Here is a 20,911-nt window from a genome sequence, read left to right as displayed (position 1 = left end):
ACCTCATACCACCAAGAAAGCAGTTCCAGGAGCAGACTGCGTCATTTGAACCCGGGATCCCTGTACTGAGAAGCTTCTAGTCCAGGAGAAGATTGATGAGAAGGTCGGCAGTGAAAGAAAGCCTTCCCCTGGAGCTGACTCCCTGAGTTTGGACTTTTAGCCTACTTTACTGTGAGGATATAAATTTCTCTTTGTTAAAGCCATCCTCCTGTGGTCTTTCTGTTACAGCAGCTCTAGATGACTAAGATACCAACACACAACAATTTATGAGATTTAGAGTGGTAACTTGCCTAACATCACAGATTATAAGAGACAGAATTCAAGTTTAGAGTCAAGTCCATGAAACCTACATACATGCTCTTAATTTTTGGATCTGCACAAATAGCTACATATTCTGGCAATGACAGTATGAGTCTCTGTTGTGAAATAACGTTCAGGAGCTAATTGAAGACATTTGAGAATTGGGGGCCCTGTGATTTTTCAAGCTAATTAATGCATATATTAAAATACATTTATTAACATATATATGATACAATGTATATCCTACTATTTGTGGAGTTTTTGTGTATCTGAAAAAATGTAAGATCATATGAGATATACTCATTACTCTAATAAATTACAGTCTCTTTGAGGAAGTAAGACTTAAATGCCTTTGAGAAGTGTTGACTATCTTTTGGAAATTTTAAGTTAAGATTTGCATTGTTATGTTTCTTTGCTTTATATTTCATACAATGGTTTCTTCAAATCTTTATACTTAAGTACACACACACACACACACACACACACACACATTTTGGTGGCACCATCATGCAGTCAGCTAGCTGTACCTTTACATTGTGAGTCACTACTGTTTCAAGCTGTGCTTCTTTAAATCACAAGTTTTACTGAGCATTTATTAGATGTCGAGAACTATGTTAGGCATTGGAGATTCAGAAATAAAGAAAACCCAGTCTAAGATGTCAAGAGCTCATAGTCTGATTTGGGAGATACTCATATACGCAGACAAATTACAAAATGTGCAAGTATTAAAATAGAACTAGGGAAAAATTACTTTGGGGACACAAAGAACAAACTCTAGTCTTCTTGAGGGAGTTAGGAAAGGCTTCCTCTTGATCTGTTTCTTGCAGGATGAGCAGATGCTAGTCAGGTGATGGAGTGAGGTGAGGGCATTCTGGGAAGGTGCAACCGAGCGTGTGTGAGGCCAGAGTCACAGTCAAGGTTGGCTGCTGGGGGGCAGGTGGGAAGGGGGTGGGAGAGTAGGGTTAAGGGGGTCAGGAACAAAGTGTGAATTAGGAGCAGAAGGAAACAAGCTCAAAGGCTGGTTGTGGAAAAGATTGGGAAGGGCCCTAAAAAACAACTAAAAACTTGAAATATTTTTATTATGAAAACAATGAAATCTGAAATATTTGCCTAAAATATTATTGTTTTTTTAATTGTGCTTTAGGTGAGAGTTTACAGAGCAAATTAATTTCTCATGAAACAATTAATACACATACTGTTTCATGACATTAGTTGCCAACCCCACGCCATGACAACACTCTCCCCATCTTGACCTCAGATTCCCCATTTCCATTTGTCCAATTTTCCTGTCCCCTCCTGCCTTCTCATTCTTGCCCCTGGGCTGGTGTGCCCATTTAGTCTCATTTTGTTTTATGGATCTATCTAATCTTTGGTGGAAGAGTGAACCTCAGGTGTGACATCAGTACTGATTTAAAAGAATGTTTGGGAGCCATACTTTTGGGGTTTCTCCAGTCTCTGTCAGACCAGTAAGTCTGTTCTTTTTTTGTAAATTAGAATTTTGTTCTACATTTTTCTCCCACTCTGTCCAGGACCCTCTATTGTTATCCCTGTCAGAGCAGTCAGTAGTGGTAGCAAGGCACCATCTGCTTGTGCTGCATTCCATCTGGAGGGAGCTGTGGTAGTTGTGGTCCATTAGTCTGTTGGACTAATCTTTTCCTTTTATCTTTGGTTTTCTTCATTCTCCCTTGCTCCAGATGGGGTGTGTCTTAGTCATCTAGTGCTGCTCTAACAGAAATACCACAAGCGGATGGCTTTAACAAAGAGAAGTTTGTTCTCTCACAGTCCAGCAAGCTACAAGTCTAAATTCAAGGTGTCAGCTCCAGGGGAACGCTTTCACCGTCGGCTCTGGAGGAAGGTCTGTGTCATCAGTCTTCCCTTGGTCTGGGAGCTTCTCTGCGCAGGAACCTCAGGTCCAAGGGACACGCTCTGCTCCCAGCACTGTTTTCTTGGTGGTACTAGGTTCTCATATGTCTCTGCTCGCTTCTCTCTTTTATATCTCAAAAGGCTTAAGACACCAGCCAATCTTGTATACCTCATCAATATAACTGCTGCTAATCCATCTTATTACATCATAGTGATAGAGTTTACAACACATAAGGAAATCACATCAGATTACAAAATGGTACACAATCATACAATACTGGGAATCATGACCCAGCCAAACTGATATACATATTTTTTGGAGGACATAATTCAATCCATAACAGGGTGGGACCAGTAGACATATCTTAGACGGCCGCTTACAAGCTTTTAAGACCCCAGATGCTACTCACCAAAGTAGGATGTAGAATATTTTCTTTATAAGCTATGTTATGCCAGTTGAGCTAGATGTTCCCCAAGACCATGGTGCCCATAGCCCTCAGCCCAGAAATTTGTTCCCTTAGGGAGGGAGTTTGGATGTGCCTGTGAAGCTTCTATGACTTTACCTTGGTCAAGTTGTGCTGACTTCCCCAGTATTGTGTATTGTCTTACCCTTCACCAAAGTTACACTTATCTATTGTTTAGTTAATGTTTTTCCCTCCCCCCACCTTGTAACGATCAAAGATCCTTTCTTTCTGTGTGTAAACCTTTTCATGAGTTTTTATAACAGTGGTCTCATACAGTATTTGTCCTTTTGTGATTGACTTATTTCACTCAGCACAATGACCTCCAGATTAATTCATGTCGTGAGATGTTTCACAGATTCATCATTGTTCTTTATCATTGCATAGTATTCAACTGTGTGTATGTATCATGGTTTGTTTATCCATTCATCTGTTAATGAGCACTTAGCTTGTTTTCATCTTTTTGCTATTGTGAATAATACTGCAATGAACATGGGTGTGCATATGTCTATTCTTGTGACAGCTTTTATTTCTCTAGGATATATTCCTAGGAATGGGATTCCTGGGTCATATGGTATTTCTATTTCTAGGTTTTTAAGGAAGCACCATATCATTTTCCAAAATGGTTCTTAAAATATTATTTGAGTGACTGAATAGCATACCATTAAACATCCCAATATGTGGAAATTCCATCATGTATGTACTCAATTCCCTCTGTTAGAATACATAGCTGATTTCTGGGTGGTTGTTATTGTTTTTATTATTATAAACAATGCTGCAATGAAAAAAATCTTTACTCATATCTGTGATTATTTCCTAAGTCAAAGAGTATGTATATTTTTAAGGCTTTTGGTCCATAGTGACGAATATCCTTCAGAGGATATCTTAGTTTCCTAGTGCTGCTGTAACACAAATACCACAAGTGGGGAGTTTTAAAGAACAGAAATTTATTTTCTCACAGTTTAGGAGGCTAGAAGTCCAAATTCAGGGCACCAGCTATAGGGAAAGTCTTTCCATCAGCTCCGGGGGAAGATTCTTGTCTCTTTCAGTTTTTGTTCCTCTGTTCCTTGGTGATCTTCACATGGCATCTATTTTCCCCCTTTGTGGTCTCTTGTCTCTGTGTCTATGCTGTCCTTATAACTCATAAGTGATTAGGGTTAGGACCAGCCTACACTGATATAACCTCATTAACAAAGAAAACCCTGATAGAATCTCATTAATGTAACAAAGAAAACTTTATTCCCAAAGGAGGTGGGGGGCCGCAGAGGAATTGTATCCATAGGTATAGGAGTTTGGATTCCAAAACATATTTGGGGGGCACATTTCAATTTATAGCAGAGGGTTTGTACCAATTTACATCCTTGTCAACAATGCCTGAATGTCCTTTCTGAAGCTCTGGGGATAATTTCATTACTTAATATCTCTTCTGTGTCAATCTTATAAATGAAAATAGCATTTTGTTATTTAAGTTTGCATTACTTGTATTTCTTATTAGGCTAAACACTTTTTTTAATCTGTTTATTAGAAATCACTATTTCTTTCTTCGTGAGTTTTTCTGATCCTCTACCCCACCTTTAATAAGGTATTTCTCTTTTCTATAAGGAATATTAACTCCCTTTGTCTATAAAAATTTTTTAAATACTTTTCCCTTGGTCATTTAGCTTTTAATTTTTTCTCTCTTCACATACAGAAATGCACACACACAAACATACATGTATTTTCATGCACACATTATATATATATAAAATGAGTCTTAATATACAGAACTTTTCAAATTTTATGTAGAATAATCTATCAATCTTTTCTTCTTTTCTAGATATCATTCTTAGAAATATCTTCCCCATAACAGAAAAGTATATCAACATTAAGAAGGGCTTTTAGTTCAGAGCAGAGAGGTATAGATTTTATCTTGAGGACAATGGAAAGACATCAGGGGTTTTTAAGCAGGAGATTTTCTCTTTAAAGATACTCTGGCTGAATTATGCAGGATGTTCCAGGATGGAAAGAGCTCTGCAGAGACATTATTAAGAAACTACAACAATGCACTAACAGAACCATCAATATGGAGAAAAAGAAGCAGGGTATTACCATACTGAAACTGACAGGGTTTTTGGTGAGTGTTTGTGTATAGAGCATGAGAGATACAAAGAGGTCTAGAACGACACAAAGTTTTCTTGCTTGAGTGACTCACTTGATGGTGAGAATATTTACCCAGATTAGGAATGCAGAGGATGGAGCAGGGTTTGTGTATTTGTGTATATGGATGGGCAGATGGGAGGGATGAGAAAGAGGAGGAATTATTGTCTTTTAAATATCTCATATTTTAAGGACTAAATAATGCCTTTACTTAACCCCACTGGAGCCAGCTAGCTAACACTTAGAAGGAGCTAACCAGCTAACACCTCTGAGCATTTACTATGTGCCAGATTGTGTTCTAGGCATTTACATGAATGAGCTCACTTAATCCTTCCACTAGCCCTATGAGTTTGAACGAGAGTGGTAAGAGATGAGGTCAGAAAGTTAATAGGGTTGGTTGAGGGGCAGGAGAAGGCAGATGCTACTGGTATTTTGGATCTAATTCTGCATGAAATAAAAGACAATTAGAAGGTTTTAAGGAAAGATGTAACATGGTTGGGCATATATTTTAGGAATAACTCTTGTTGCTCTGTTGAGAATAGACCAGTTAGGAGGCTATTACAATAATCCAAGCAATGGGATTCGTGGCTTCGATTCTTTGTAGTAGCGGTGGAGGGATTGGGAAGTAGTTAGGTTCTGGATATATTTTGAAGGTAGGGCCAACAGGATTTCCAACAGACTGGATGTGGGATGTGAGAGAGAGAATAGTCAAGGATGACTCCAAGGTTTTTGGCAAGAGCACCTGGAAGGATGGAGTTATCATTTATTGGGATGCAGAAAGCTACTAGAGGAGTAGGGCATGTTTAGTTTTATACATGTTTAGTCTGAGATAGCTATTAAATATCTAGGTAGGGATTGAGAGTAGGCAGTTGGCAACTGGAGTTGAAAGTCAGGGAAAAAGCTAGAGCTAGAGACATTTGAGTTTGGAGCTGTCAGTGTATACATGGTATTTAAAGTAATGGGAATGAATGAGATCAACTATGGAGTGAGTATGGATAGAGAAAAGAGGTCCAAGGACTGAGTTTAGGGGAAAATAGGTTGAGAAAGAACAGCTCATGAGTTAGAATGAAAACCAAGAGAGAATGTAGAGTCCTGGAAGTCAAGTGGAGAAAATTATGTCAAATTTTACTGAGAGATAAATAAGTTGGTAACTGACCAAATTTGACCAAACAATATAGCAACATGGAGGTGGCTGGTTACCTTGACAAGAATAGTTTTGGTGATATGGTGGGGAGGATACCTGAGTAGAGTCAGTTTAAGATAGAATAGAGGCAGGGGAACTGGGGATAGTACAGACAACTCTTCAGAGGAGTTTTGCTGTAAAGGGGAGCAGATGCATGGAATTATAGATGAAGCTGGGTGTGAAGTCCTAATAGATATTCTTTTTTAAATTATTTATTTATTTATTTTTAATACTTAATTTTATTTTTGGTGAAAATACACGACAAAACCCACTTCCATTCCACAGTTTCTAGACATAATGATCAGTGACATTGGTTACATTCTTTGCATTATGTCAACATTCTCATTATTTCTATTCTAGTTGCTTCACTTCCATTTACTTAAACACCTTGCCCCCCAATCTTCTCATCTATGCTTTAAAACAGCTGTTGACCCTTTGGTCTTATACGTATATATATATATATATATAATGCAATACTTATCGGTGACAATACTACAGATGACAATCTTCAGTCTCTGGGCTAAACTGTTACTTAGTTTAAAGGTGACTTAAGGCGGTAGTTTCAACTCAAGGTTTGAAGAGCAACTCAGAGCCTTAGTATTGGGGATTCCTTCAATCTCAACAGGTCCAGTAAGTCTGCATTCTTTAAGAATTTATAGTTTAGTTCTACATTTTTCTCCCTTTTTATCAGGATTCATCTATTGTGTCCCAGATCAGAACGTTCAGTGGTGGTAGCTGGGCATTATCTAGATCTTCTGGTCTCAAGGTGGTGGAGGCAGTGGTTCATGGAGACAATTAGTCTCGCTATAGATATTCTTTCTTAAGATGGAGATATTCCAACATTTTGTATGCTTAGGGAATGAGAGGAAGTAGAGATGGGAAAATAAATGATACAGGATAAGGGGAAGGAAAGAGAGAAAGAGACAGAGAGAGAAAGTAATTGCAGGAATGATATCCACAAGTAAGCTTTAGGGCATGAGATCCAGCACCCAGCTGAAGGGTTTGGCCTCACATAAGAGCATGGAGAGTTCTTCTATAATAGAAGGATAAAAGTCAGGGTTCAGTATATGGGTGGAGTCCCTGAGTGGTACAAATGGTTAACACATTCTTCTGCTAACCAAAAGGTTGGAAGTTCAAGTCGACCCAGAGGCATCTTGAAAGCATTGGTGATCTACTTCCAAAAAATCAGTTATTGAAAACCCTATGAAGCACACGTAGTTCTGCTCTGGCACACCTGGAGTTTCCATGAGCTGGAATACTACCAGTATATGGGTAGATTGATAAATATGGTGATAGGAGTATGTGGAAGTTCTCTTCTGATTGCCTCTATTTTCTCAGTGAAGTAACAAGATTATCAGTTGAGAATGAGAAAGTGAAAGAAGGCACTGGAAGTTGTAAAGAGAAAGGAGAAATTGTTACTACTTGTCTGCGAGAGGGGGAGAATTGATTAGGGAGATGTAGTAAGATTGTCACACAGCACCAAGGACCTGCTTGAAATTAATAGCCATCAATTTAAACTGAGAACTCAGTGTTTTTCTTCAGGCACATATTATGTGGGTGCAGGGTCAGAGTAGAGAGAAAACTGGATTTAAACAAGATTATTTTTGCCATGTGAGTATGACAGAAGGAAAGAAAGAGAGGGGCAAGTTGAAGAGCAAGTGGCATTTTGAAGTGTATACAAACAGTGGTGCATGGAATCCAAATTGGGTAAGGTGGAGAATGAGGACAAGAGATGAACTATCAACAGTGAAAAGATGTAGGATTGATTGACGGGTTTATGGAGGTTTCAATGGGATTGAAGAATTATTGGAGTTGGATTAATAGAGGGAGTTAACTGGAAAGATAGTAAGTGGTGATCAGAGAATAGAATGCTTGACACTGAAGTCATAGAGAGGGTGCAGTTTTCAATAATGACAAGCTCTAGTATGATATCTGAGTGGAAGTCAAGGTCATTGGAGGTTAACAGAGAGGCATTGTCTATGTGGATTTTGAAATAAACAAGAATTATGACAAGGATGGTTCTGGAGAAAAAGAAAGTAAGGTTTTAAACTCTTCAAGGAAGGTAGATGACTGAAATAAGGAGGAATTCTAGGTGGACCAGTATGATTTTTTAAAGGAGTTAGGGCTTTTAGGGAAGGAGGGAGAGTCAAAGTTCTAGAGCAAAAATGATGCCTCCCTCCCCAGATCTGAAGAAGGAGGGCTGTCAGAGGGTAAACAACTATCACCCAAGAGAGTTTCAGGGACTACTACAGTGCTCTACATTTTACATAGTTTCCTGGTAAGCCCTGAAAACTGGGTTTTCTGGAGCACTCTTCACTGCTGTGGCAAGTGACACCAGGACTATGAAAGTGAAAAATGGGGATATTTTCCTACTTACAATACTGCATTATATTTCTATTCATATCTATCAATTTTCATATCCACTTCTGTTTATCTATTTATCTCTCTATTTAAAACCTTAATGTTATTTATTTATGTGTTCATTTTTGTTAAATTAAGTATCCCCAACCTGTAAGAGACTGATGACCCTGATTTTGGTTTTCTACGTGCCTAGTCATGATATAGAACAGCAGAGAGCTAGAGCGGTATTATCATCACTTACTTGCCTCATTATGTTTCCCTTGATTTTCTGATATGAAATAAAGGGTTTCTTTTTTAACTACCTTTCTCCTCAACCTTCTATTTTTAGGTGAATATTAATACATAAATAATTATTAATAACTAAATTATTGCATGTTTACGTTGTGCATTTATAATGTTTATGTACATTATCTCATTTAATAGTCACAATGACTGTCTTAGTTATCTATTGCTGCTATAACAGAAATACCACAAGTGGATGGCTTTAACAAAGAGAAATTTATTCTTTCACAGTCTAGGATGCTAGAAGTCCAAATTCAGGGTTCCAACTCCAGGGGAAGACTTTCTGTCTCTGTTGGCTGTTGGGGAAGGTCTTCCCATCAATCTTCCCCTAGTCTAGGAGCTTTTCAGTGCAGGGACCCCAGGTCCAAAGGACGTGCGCTCCTGGCTCTTCTTGCTTGGTGGTAATAAAGTCCCTCTGTCTCTTTGCTGGCTTCTGTCTTTTATATCTCAAAAGAGATTGACTTAAAACACAGTCTAAGCTTGTAGATTGAGTCCTGCCCCATTAACATAACTGCCTCTAATCCTGCCTCATTAACATCATAGAGGTAGGATTCATAACACATAGGAAAGTCACATCAGATGACAAAATGGTAGACAATCACACAATACTGTGAATCAAGGCCTAGCCAAGTTATACACATTTTAGGAGGACACAATTCAATCCATAACAATGACCCTGTAAAGTTAAGTACTATTATTATTTCCATTTCGCAGATAAGGAAACTGAAGTTTAGAGAGGTTAAGTAATTAGGACCTTAGAGCTAGTAACTGACTGCAGTTCACCATTCTATCCACCATGCTACATTGCTGCCATAAAATTATCACAATGGGTGCCTTGAGGAAATGCTTACAAAGGGGGGAAATTTTTTTTTGATGTAGCATCGTAAAGCTTTTTTCATATTTGAACACACGTGATTCTTATCCATGTATTTAAGGAACTGTAGTGTAGTGTAAAGAGTTTGGACTTTGAGATTTGAAATCTCAGATTAATTAATTCAACAAATATTTATTTAGCACCAATGTGTCAGGCACTGTTCAAGGTGCTGGAGTTGTAGGTGTTAACAACAGTGAACAAAACCAAGTCCCTGAGGTCATGGAAGATAGGTGGGAGGGGTAGGCAGGAGTCATTAACAAGCAAGTAAATATAAATGCTGTCAGATGATGATAAGGGCACTTGAGAAATACACAAAGTAAGAAGAATAGGGAGGGTGGGGTGTTATTATTTTACAGGATAATCAGAGAGGACCTCACTGATAAGGTGATATTGGTGCAAAGGCCTGAAGGAAGTGGGAAGTGAGGGAAAGATCCATGCAGATACCTGGGGCAGGAGTGTTTCAACAAGAGGGATTCACAGGTGCAAGGGACCTGCGATCAAAGTGGGCCTGGCATGTTCAAGGAATAGAAACAAGGCCAATATGGCTGCAAGGAGTGAGCTAAGGGGATGGCTAGAAATAAGGTCAGAGGGGTGGGTGGACAGGAATAGGGGACAGATTACATAGGTCTTGGAGACCATCAAAAGGCCTTGGCTCTTCCTTTGGGCAAGATGAGAAGATACAGGAGGGCTTTGAGCACTGGCTGGCTGCCCTGTTGCAAGCTGTCTGAGGAACAAGGCTGGAAAAATGCAGACTGGTTAGAGACTTTTGCTGTCTTGCAGGTAAAAGATGATAATGGCTTGGATTAGAGGGATAATATGGAAATAAAGAAGTGGTTGAATTCTGTATGAAGGTAGAAGCAACAGGATTTGCTGATGAATCAAACATAGGGCATGAGAGCAAGCAAGGGATTAAGACTATTTCTGAGGTTTTTGTCCTGAACAACTGAAAAGTGGGAAAAGGTATATTAGAGAAATTGGTTTGGTAGGGGAAGATGACAAAGAGCTCAGTTTTAGCCATTGTAAGTTTGAGACTACGATTAGATATCCAGGTGGAGGTAAAGGCAATTGGCAATAGAAGTTTGTAATTAAGGAGAGAGATTAAGGGGTGGAGATATGCATTTGGGAGCTATCAGAATATAGATTCTATTTAAAGCCATGGAATTGTATGAGATCAACAATGGAGTGAGTACAGATAGAGAAAACAAGTGTGGTGGGGGCTGGACTGCACCCTTTGGCAACCTAAAGTTTAGAAGTCTGGAAGATTAGTTAGAAATAGAAAGAAGATTGAGAAGAAGCAATCAGTGACATAATATCTTAGTTATCTAGTGCTGTTGTAACAGAAATACAAGTGGATGGCTTTAACAAACACAAATTTATTCACTCACAGTTTAGGAGGCTAGAAGTCTGAATTCAGGGCACCAACTGCAGGACAAGTCTTTCTCTCTCCGTCAGCTCTGGGTAAAAGTCTTTGTCATCAATCTTCCCTTGGGTCTAACATCTCAGCACAGGGAACCAGGGTCCAAAGGATATGCTCCACTCCTGGCTCTTCTTCCTTCATGGTGGGAGGTCCCTCTCCTATCCTCTTGATTCCTTCTTTTATATCTCAAAAGAGATACAACACATAGGATAATCACATGAGATCATAAAATGGTGGACAACCATACAATACCAAGAATCATGGCCTAGCCAAGTTGACACACATTTTTGGGGTACACAATTCAATCCATAACAGGTTAGAAGACAATTGACAAGAGAATAGTGTCCCAGAAGCCAAGTTGAATACGTTTTCAAGCCAAATGAGAACTAAGAATTGACTTGATCATTAGATTTAACAACATGGGGGTCATTGGGAATCTAGTGAGGAGAAACTTAGTGCACCAGATGGAGGAAAGCCTGAATGGAATGGGTTCAATCAAAATGTGAGGAGAGGAACTGGATATTGAAAATTTTTAGAGGATCTTGCTGAAAAGAGATGTAAAGAAATGGAACACTAGCTAGAGGGGCTTGGGGGTAAACAGAAAGATTTTGTTGTTTTTCTTTTTTGTTTTTAAGGTACACGTATGTTTGTGTGGAGATCCATAAGATGCTGATGCATAAGAGAGGGACAATCAATCTCTTGAACATCATTTCCGTGTTTATAAAATACATAATAATATCACCTCAGTGGTGCAGCTGAGCCATGAGGGGAGATAATGACCCGGTCTTGGAATCTGATAAGCACTCAGTCAATGGGAGCTCTAACTGTATGCCTGGGAAACAGTGAAGCAAATAAGGCTGGCACCTGTGCGGGACTCACGACTCCTGTCACAGGCAATTGCACAGGCAAAGGTCTGATACCTGGTCTTCTAAGTTCTTCACAGGGCTGTAGAAGAGGTGCTCTCCGTCCTTCTCTTAGGACAGTAGGATGCTTTCTCATAGTGAGGAAGAGTAGGAATGGAGAAGCTACATCTTGAGGAAGGGAGAAATGCCCGAAAGGTTAATAAGTATACCTTTGAAGGCACTGCATGCATGGGCTTACACCTGACATGGGTTGAAGTTGCAGCAGCATTTCACACCATGTTCACTTCATCAATCAATTCCTCCCTATCGGTAGGGAGTGGTTCGCAGAACAAAGAATGTGTGTGCGTTGAGGCCATAGGTGGGTGGATACCTATCATAATGCGAAAGGGGGAATGAGTATGAATAAGAAATGTGTGTATGATATGAATGGAAACAGTTGAGAGTGAATGAGTGTGGAGATGGGCAGGGAAGAGCTGGATGTGCCCCAATGGCCGGGGACCTCCCGAGGGAACGTCTGCCTGTGATGCGGGAGCGCCCGCCGAGGAGCCTCCTTATCCCCACCCACCTCCCTAACTCCGGCAGCCAGTGGTGCATATAGACATATTTCTGGGAGCTGTCCATGAGCTCATCGCTCTCCAGGCGATAGCTGCAGGAGCGAGGGAAGCAGCCTTTCTCCTGGCGTTGCTAGAATAAGCCCGGCGGCTCGCACATTCAAGACACGCGCGGAGAGCGGCGCTGGAAAGGGGCAGCCGAGCGCCGCCGCCGCCCCTGTTGCCGCCTGCCCAGCCCCACGGCCAAGGTCGCGCCCCGGCCAGCCATGGCCTCGAGTCTCCCTGTCGGGAGGTAGGTGGGCGCGGGAAGGAGCGAGGGGTCCGGCCAGGGCTCTGGGCGGGCGAGCCAAGGGGGACAGCCGCCCCTTGCACTCTGCGACAGAGGAGCCCGGGCGGGTCCGCGGGGCGCGGAGGCTGCGGAGCCTCCCGCCCACCTGGGACGCGAGCCGCAGGCCCGGCGCTGCAGAGACGCGGGAGACCCGGGCGTGACAGGAGGAAGAAACCCAGAGCAGCAGGAAGATGGCTTCTCCCACCTCCCCGGCCCCGGAAGGCGGGGCCTCCACCCCTGCGAACCCGCCGCGTATTCGTCAGGTGGGTGCACAAAGTGCGGGGAGGGGCCCCCGCACCCCATTGTCCTCACCTCGCCCAAGGACGGGAACCGCGCCCCCAATGCAGAGGCTCACCAGACTCACACAGGCATACTTGGGTCACATTGCCTTGTCCAGGACCATTCTCTTACTCTATTTTTCTCACTCACTTCACACACACACACACACACACACACACACACAAACACCCCCAGAAAAACACACGCCTTTCAAAACTAGACGTGTAACTTCTGCACACACTTCACACACCCGCAAACTCATTCCCCCACCGCGCACGGAGGCACACACCCGGCCGTCACATGACCCACTGCAGAGCTGTACCGTTAGAAAAAACCCATGGTGCCCTCAGCAGGGAAGATGCACCCCAGACCCAAATGGCCTGAGGAACTTGAGAGGAATTGCTGGAAGCATTCACTTCCCTACGAGAGAAGGGACCTAATCTCTACTTACCACTTCTCAACTTTCAGGAAGCGCTATACCCAACAATTGCAGCCCTATGTTAAGCGTGTAGTAGTAGAAAACATGTGTTCTTGCTCTCCCAAGGTCTGCAGAGACGCAGTTTCCCTGAACACTGCCGGGGGGGGCACATTTTTCTGGCTGTTTGAATAAGCACTGTTTTTTGTTTGTATGGTAATATTAAAACAAGGGAGTATTCCATCTGGTTGTGATCTGTGATCTAGAAGGGTTTTTTCTCTACCATTGCCAGGAACTACAGCGTTAGCACTTTGGGTTATCGCAGGAGTAGCACGAGTGTCAGTTTGCCCTGTTTCAGGGTAGTGTCTGGAGTTTAAGAATATGATCCACCGACTACACCTGGGGAACCTCCTTACCGAAGAGATTTGGATTCCTGTTTAGAAATAGGGTATAACTGATTAATGGAGACTATCTGGGCAGGTAGATAATATCCAACAAAACCGTCTTTCTGCAGGGCAGTGTGGAAATTGTGAGAACACCAGGGGCTCTAGAACGTTATGAAAACATGATAGTAAAATTTGGTTGACATTTAACAAGGACTTAGCCACAATTTGAATTTTAATACGTGTGGGTAGTGTTATTTAGGGACAACCTTTGTTTATGGGCATTATGTTTATGCAGTGACTAAAAATTGATATGTACATGTTTTTATGGCAATCTGTGTCCCAAAGAAATTGTTATGATTTCTAAGTCTAAACCATAAAGGATCCAGGACTCTAATTTTATCACAATGTTTTTTAAATTGCACTTGGAACTATTTTTTTCTTCAAGAATTTTGGTACCATGTATCATTAAATCTATATTTGTGGTATTTATCGATGCATCTAAGAATGAAGGTGAAATTATTGCTGTTTGCAGTACAACAGAAATCACATCCTATGCAAAAAAAATGATTTTTATATCTACTTGGCTAAATATTTTTGTGGGTGTGTACGTGTTTATATATGTACACATATGTATGAGCATTGAAGATATAAAATTTTAATTAAAATTGAAAATATACATTCATAAAACTATGCAATCTCATTCTACATTTAGAGTATTTCTATGGATCTAAAAACTAATATGTATGAAAATAGTTACTAGAAAAAAATTTACATGAAAGGTCATTGTTATTTTGCAGGGTAGAGAAGACCCCATAATTAAAAGCTGTGAAAATGACATAATACTGCAACATTCAAGTTATGGACCTGTGTCCTCTGTTCAGGCTTTCATTTATATGACCTTACAAAAGCACTTTTTTAGTGATTGGTGCATTAATTTGCATAGGACGTAGAAATAGGTTGCTGGAATTATTGGTCATTCCAATTTATCTGATTGATCCAGTCAGGTGGAACACAAGTACTGAGAACTCTGGCTGCAGAATCACCATTTACTGGGAATGATTTTGAGTAAATTAGAAATAGAAAAACAGAAGGGATAATAGAATTGACCCGCTAAGTGATGAAATATTTTAGGCCCCAGTCACATTGTATTTTAACTGTGTCAATATTTCCTGGACATGCTTCTTCTTGTTCATAAATAATTCTTCAGATCAATTCTGGATTGAATCAAAATTGTATTAGAACCTGACTTGTTTTCCTGAATCATGGTAAGGAGAAAAAGCATAATTGAAAAGAACAGAGGAGCAGTCCAAAGGAGTCAAAGATTTTAACTAAAGACATTGCATGGATTTTAGCAACAGATTAATTGATTGGTTATAATTTTAATTATATAATGGACATTTAGAAATATCAATATTTTAAAAAGGTTTTTTGCAAGTATAAATATGACTGGTAAATTAGTATATTTAACTACTAATTTCACTGAAAATATGCTATATGAAGAATATATGCTGTATGGAAAAATATGCCATTTGAAAATTGAATTTTTTATAGAGTCCTTTCTACATTATTTAGATAAAATATTAATTTCTTAGACTTTTGCTTAGATCATTCCTCTAATAATGAACTTAAATAATGTCTAAGTGTATATACTTAAAAAGTCACTATATAACTGAATTCATGCTTGCATCTATTTGATTCATTTCTGTTTTCTTTTAGTTATTTAATATCTTACTAGAAGTACATATATGTAGTATTTTTACAACTTGATCTTGTGGACAAAGATTTGTTTTTTTGTTTTTTTGGCTTTAACAAAGAGAAATTTATTTTCTCACAGTCTAGTAAGCTAGAAGTCCAAATTCAGGGCTTCAGCTCCACGGGAAGACTTTCTCTGTCCGATCTGGAGGAAGGTCCTTCTCATCAATCTTCCCCTGGACTAGGAGCTTCTCCGTGCAGGAACCCCAGGTCCAAACGATGCACTCTGCTCTTGGCACTACTTTCTTGGTGGTATGAGGTCCCCCTGTCTCTCTGCTCACTTCTCTCTTTTAGATCTCAAAAGAGACTGGCTCAAGACACAATCCAATCTTGTAGACTGAGTCCTGCCGCATTAACATAACTGCCGCCCGTCCCCTCTCATTAACACAGATATTTGTTTTTAAGTTTTTGAAAAATGCTGATATAGCGTGAAATATCTAAAGTAGCCTAGTACTTTCACATAGTGTATTTAAAATCTAGGTTTCCAATAATGAGAATGTCAAGGATAAATGACCTTCAACTTAATTCTGTCCTGCTAAGAAGAGAAAAAAGTATCAACACACTCTGCCTTCTCAGGCTCTTAAGATACTGGGTATCTCAATTTTTTTCTTTTCTCTTATAAAAAATGGGGTATCTTTTTAAAAAATTTTATATACAGAATAACAAAGGCACAAAAGTTTCATCTAGATTTCCAAGCATGTAAGTCAAATTATTTACCAAACTAGAAAAACAGATTTCCTGGATTTCAGACTGTTTATCCTTTAATCATTTTCTAATTTTGTAAAAGAAAAGAATAAGAAATGGCAAATTTGCAACTTAATATGCATTAAAAGGTCCATGTGATTCCTGTGGCCATTGTCGTGGAGTTTAAATCCATTAATTAAATGAGTATTTATTGATATCTTGAAGTGCAAAATACTTTGCTAGCATGTTTTTGGGCCTTACCAACTCTCTGATGACTTGTGATGGGAACTTCCCTGCCATCAAGTGCTGTGAGAGGAGCTATAAGATATCCTCTATTACTGGTGCCGGTAAAATTTAGTGTCTTTCTCTCATTTCATGACCAATTCAAAGTACAAGATTTCTAAGTACTGGCATCATTTCATTTATGGTAGAAAATCAGTGTGCCTTCTTTATTTGCTATAGAAACTTAGGAACTTCTCATATGGTAATAATGAAATATTTAAAATGAGCCAGGCATGGTGCTGAGCTACGTACAGTTTTCACAACAATCCTATGGCAGAGATACAGTTATTCCCATTTTCCAGATTAGAAAACGTGGATTTAGAGAAGTTAAGTGACATAATCAAGGTCATAGTTCTAGCAATTAGCAACTAAGGGATTTAAAAGTTGGTCTTGAGGATGTCTTATTTTTCAACCATTATCATTTACTGTCTTTTTCTTCTAATTTTTGGGCATTATGTCTATTGAGGGAGCTACTGTTAGTGCTCTTACTACTCCAAGCTACCTGTAACCGTTCTCATGGAGCTCTTCTTTGGGGTACCTTGAATTTAGCTATAGAATTTACAGCACAGTTGAAATGATTCTCATTATTCTAGTCCATTTCACCTCAGTGTTCTCTAAAACAGGACTTCTCCATCATCATGGCTGTTGAGAGGAAAGACTGAGGCCCTCACTTAGCTTTTGTTTCTGCTGGGAGCTCCTGCTATTCCTGCTGTTTCCATGATGGTCTTGAGAAAAATAATTTCTGAGAATAAGTTGAATGAATGAAGAGTCTTCTTGAACAGGCAAAAAAAGAAAGTTAGATTTACATTTTTAAGTTTTTCAGTTTCTTCTAATATTAATTCCATACTTTGTTTATGGTTTTCAAAATAAGTTATGTTTTGAATTTTCATGTTATGCAAAGTATTAGAGTTACAGGAGAGGATAATTTAGTTACAGTGACAGTAAAGGAATGGGAGAAGACAGAAATAAGTCAATATAATGATGTGTTGAAAATGACATTTAGATTTTAAATTTGTTTTAGATTTTTAAATTTTGTTTTTTAATTTACATGCAGTAAAATTCTTGTGCTTTTTTTTTTGTTTTTCACTTTTTTATTGGGGGCCACAAGGGAAAGACCTTCTCCTTGTCAGTGGAGGTGCTCACAGTTTCTTCATCCATTCCAAACTGGGGCTCTGGTTGGGGGCTGGGGTGGCTGGGCACATCGGACATGTTCCCATCATCTCGGAGGGGCACTGGGTAGTTGTAGGGGGTGGCCTGGTTGATCATATTGGCTGAATGAGGGTAGAATTATAGCGAGGCCCCTGATGGTGAAGGACATGACAGCACCTGCTCCTTGGCCTGGACATTCTTGAGGAAGGTGACAAGTCCTGTAGGGGTAGTTGAGAAGGGTCAGCCCTACAGGGGCACTCCTGGTAACCTCTAATCCTCTTGTGCCACCCCCATCCTCCAGGAGCCCCTTCGTGACTACTCTGTCCCCCTCTGGCCAAGACCACTGTCATCCAAAATACACAGTTTAATGAGTCTTGGCAAAATATTTAGAGTTGTGTAACTACTACCACAATCCAGACACAAAACTGTTCACTCTCCCTGAAACATTCCCTCATGCTAATCCCACTGTAGTCAAATGCTCCTCCCACCACCAACCCCTGGCATCCCCTGATCTGTTCTCCATCCCCATAGTTTTGCTTTTCTCTGAATGTCGTATAAATGGGATCATACTGTATGTAATATTTTGAAATTGGCTTTTTTTCATTCAGCGTAATGCCCTTAAGATCCATTCAAGTTATTGCGTGTGTCCTATTTTTTTTTGACTGGGTAGTATTCTCCTAAGGAGCCCTCATGGCACAAAAGTTAAATGCTCAGCTGCTAATAAAAAGGTTGGCCATTTGAACCTGTGTAGCAGTTCTGCATGAGAAAAACCTAATAAGTTGCTTCCATAAAGGTTACAGTCAAGTAAACCCTATGGGACAATTCTACTTTGTCACATGGGGTCACTATGAGTTGGAATCGACCTGATGGCACCCAACAACAAAAAATATTCTGTTGTATGGGTATACCACCATTTGTTTATTCATTCCCCAGATGCAGGACATTTGGGTTGTTTCTAGTTTGGGACAATTATGAATAAAGCTGCTAAACATTCATGTACAATTATTTACCATCTTCAGATTTTCTTTGTTGAAGTGTCTGTTCAAATATTTTGTCCATTAAAAAACAATTGGGGTTGTTGTTCTCTTATTATTGAGTTTAGAGAGCTATTTATATATTCTAATACAAGTCCTTTGTCAGATATGTGATTTGAAAATATTTTCTCTCAGCCTGTTCTTTGTCTTTTCATTCTCTTTACAGTGTCTTTTGCAGAAGAAAAATTTTTAATTTTGATGAAGTCCAATTTATCATTTTTTTAATGGATTGTGCTTTTATTGTTGTAGCAACAACTCTTTGCCTAACCCAAAGTCACAAACATTTTTTTCACACATTTTATTCTAAAAGTTTTATAGTTTTAACAGTTTACATTTAAGTCTATGATCCATTTTGAGTCAATTTTTGTATAAGACATGATGTATAAATCAAGGTTCATTTTTTCTTGGTTGTTCATTTGTTCTACCACTACCTCTTGAAAAGACTATCCTTTATTTATTAAATTGTCTTTGCATCTTTGTGGAAAAATCAGTGGGCATATTTGTACGAATCTATTTCTGAACTCTCTCTTCTGGGTTTAGATATTTTGAGTTTTTCAGATTTTAGAAAGAAGTATATGTCATCTAATTTTAAGAAAGTAATGGCAATATGCTTTTGGCTGTGTTTTTTAAAATAAGTCATTTACATGATTTCCAATTTAACCATCATGCTATGGTGCAAGACAAGTACTTATATCTGGGTTCAGGGAAACTGCTTATGAAGGTGAAATGCATATCAAGAAAACAAATGGAAAAGGGACAAAATAATATGGCACATTGTGTTACTCTACTTGATGAATAAAGACTTTCCAGACACTTTAAGACAACTGTTTCTAAATCAACTATTTTGAATATTAGCAGTATTAATAGAAATAAATAGGGGCTTTAAGCTTCATTCAGTATAGGCTTTGGAGAAGATTAGCATTTCATGTTTTTATAAAGAGTTATTATATGAGTAGATTATGGTGTCTTAGGAATGTGTCTATTTGTAGTGACAAATACAGTCTTGAGTTCAAAAGCCTAGCTTTTATTGCAAGGATACAAAAATAGAGTTTCACTTATGTATTGCTACATAAGAAAACACTCAGAACATAGTGGCTTTTAACAATAATCATGTATTTTGCTCTTTAATCCATAATATGGGCAGGGTTTAGTGAGAACATGCAGAATCAGATGAAATGAGGAGATGACTCCATGAAGATGGGCTGGAATCATCTAACATTTGCTCGCTCACATGCCTGATGGTCAGTGCTGGCTGGGGCTGTCGGCTGAAACACGTGTGTAAGCCCTTTGCATGTGGGTGCTTGGGTTCCTCACAGCATGGTCACTGGGTTCCAAGACTAAGAGTTCCAAGAAATCAAGGCAGAAGTAAATGGCATCGTTATGGCCTAGCTTTGGAAGCCACATAGGGTCACTTCTGTCAGTCTTTTGGTTGAGGCAGTCACAGAGGTTCATCCAGGTTCAAGGGGAGAAGACATAGACCCCACCACTCAAAGGAAGGGGTATCAACCTCATTTTGTAAGAAGAGCATGATATTGACCATCCTTGTAAAAAAAAGGATCAACCATAGAGAGTGAGAACTAAGTTAACACGAAGGAAACGGATATCAAATGAGACAAAAGCTCATTATTTTTGTCATTGGACCAGAAGGTAACAACAGTGAGACTCAACTATAGGTGTGACAAAAACTAGTTAAAAAAGCATTTTGCGGACAATATTTTCTCACTTAAATCTTCATAAATCACTATATGCAAACACAGTACTTTAGCTTTTTGTCTGACTTCCAAGCATTCTAAAGTCCTGGACTTGGCTTCTACACTTTGAGTTTAGAGAGTGTTGTACAATACCATCCTTAGACACAAAGACAAGGGGCCCTGGGCTCTAGAGGGTTCCACTCTGGTCCTCCTCTGACCGCACCCCTTCCTATACAGTGACGAGTGCATGAGGCCAGGGGGCTTGCTCATCTAGAGCCTCCACTCCCTCTTCTCAACTATGCTCTGGGTAGCCAGGACCTGAAATTCTGCCCCAATGGCCTCATGTCTGCTTCTGGCACCAGATGAGGTCTTTCATTCTCAAGGTTTGTTCTCCAGAGGGCAGACTGTGGCTGGTGATTGCACCCTTGGGCCCAAAGATGCCTGTTGGTGGGGGATGTAGACAGAGCTTAACAGTGAGGGCTGAGGAATCCACATGTCTTGTGTAAAGTATAGTTTGGTTGCCTGGATATCCATCTGCAAAAAAATGAAACAGGACCCATACCTCACACCGTATACAAAAACTACTTCAAAATGGATCAAAGACCTGAATATAAAGCCTA

At 39.6% G+C, this 20,911-nt stretch overlaps 1 protein-coding gene across 1 annotated transcript in view; it reads left to right on the top strand.

Moving 5' to 3' along the window:
* Positions 1–12,685: 12,685 nt before the first annotated feature.
* Positions 12,686–20,911, top strand: part of ANK2 (ankyrin 2) — a 773,539-nt gene continuing 765,313 nt past the window's right edge. Inside the window, exon 1 of the mRNA XM_023740207.1 lies at positions 12,686–12,882. Coding sequence (XP_023595975.1) covers positions 12,811–12,882 — 72 coding nt within the window. The 5' untranslated portion in view covers positions 12,686–12,810. The remainder of the gene's footprint in view (positions 12,883–20,911) is intronic.

Source organism: Trichechus manatus, unplaced genomic scaffold, assembly GCF_000243295.1.
Source record: "Trichechus manatus latirostris isolate Lorelei unplaced genomic scaffold, TriManLat1.0 scaffold00150, whole genome shotgun sequence".
Taxonomy (NCBI): Eukaryota; Metazoa; Chordata; class Mammalia; order Sirenia; family Trichechidae; genus Trichechus; species Trichechus manatus.
This window is presented reverse-complemented; position numbering and strand designations above follow the sequence as displayed.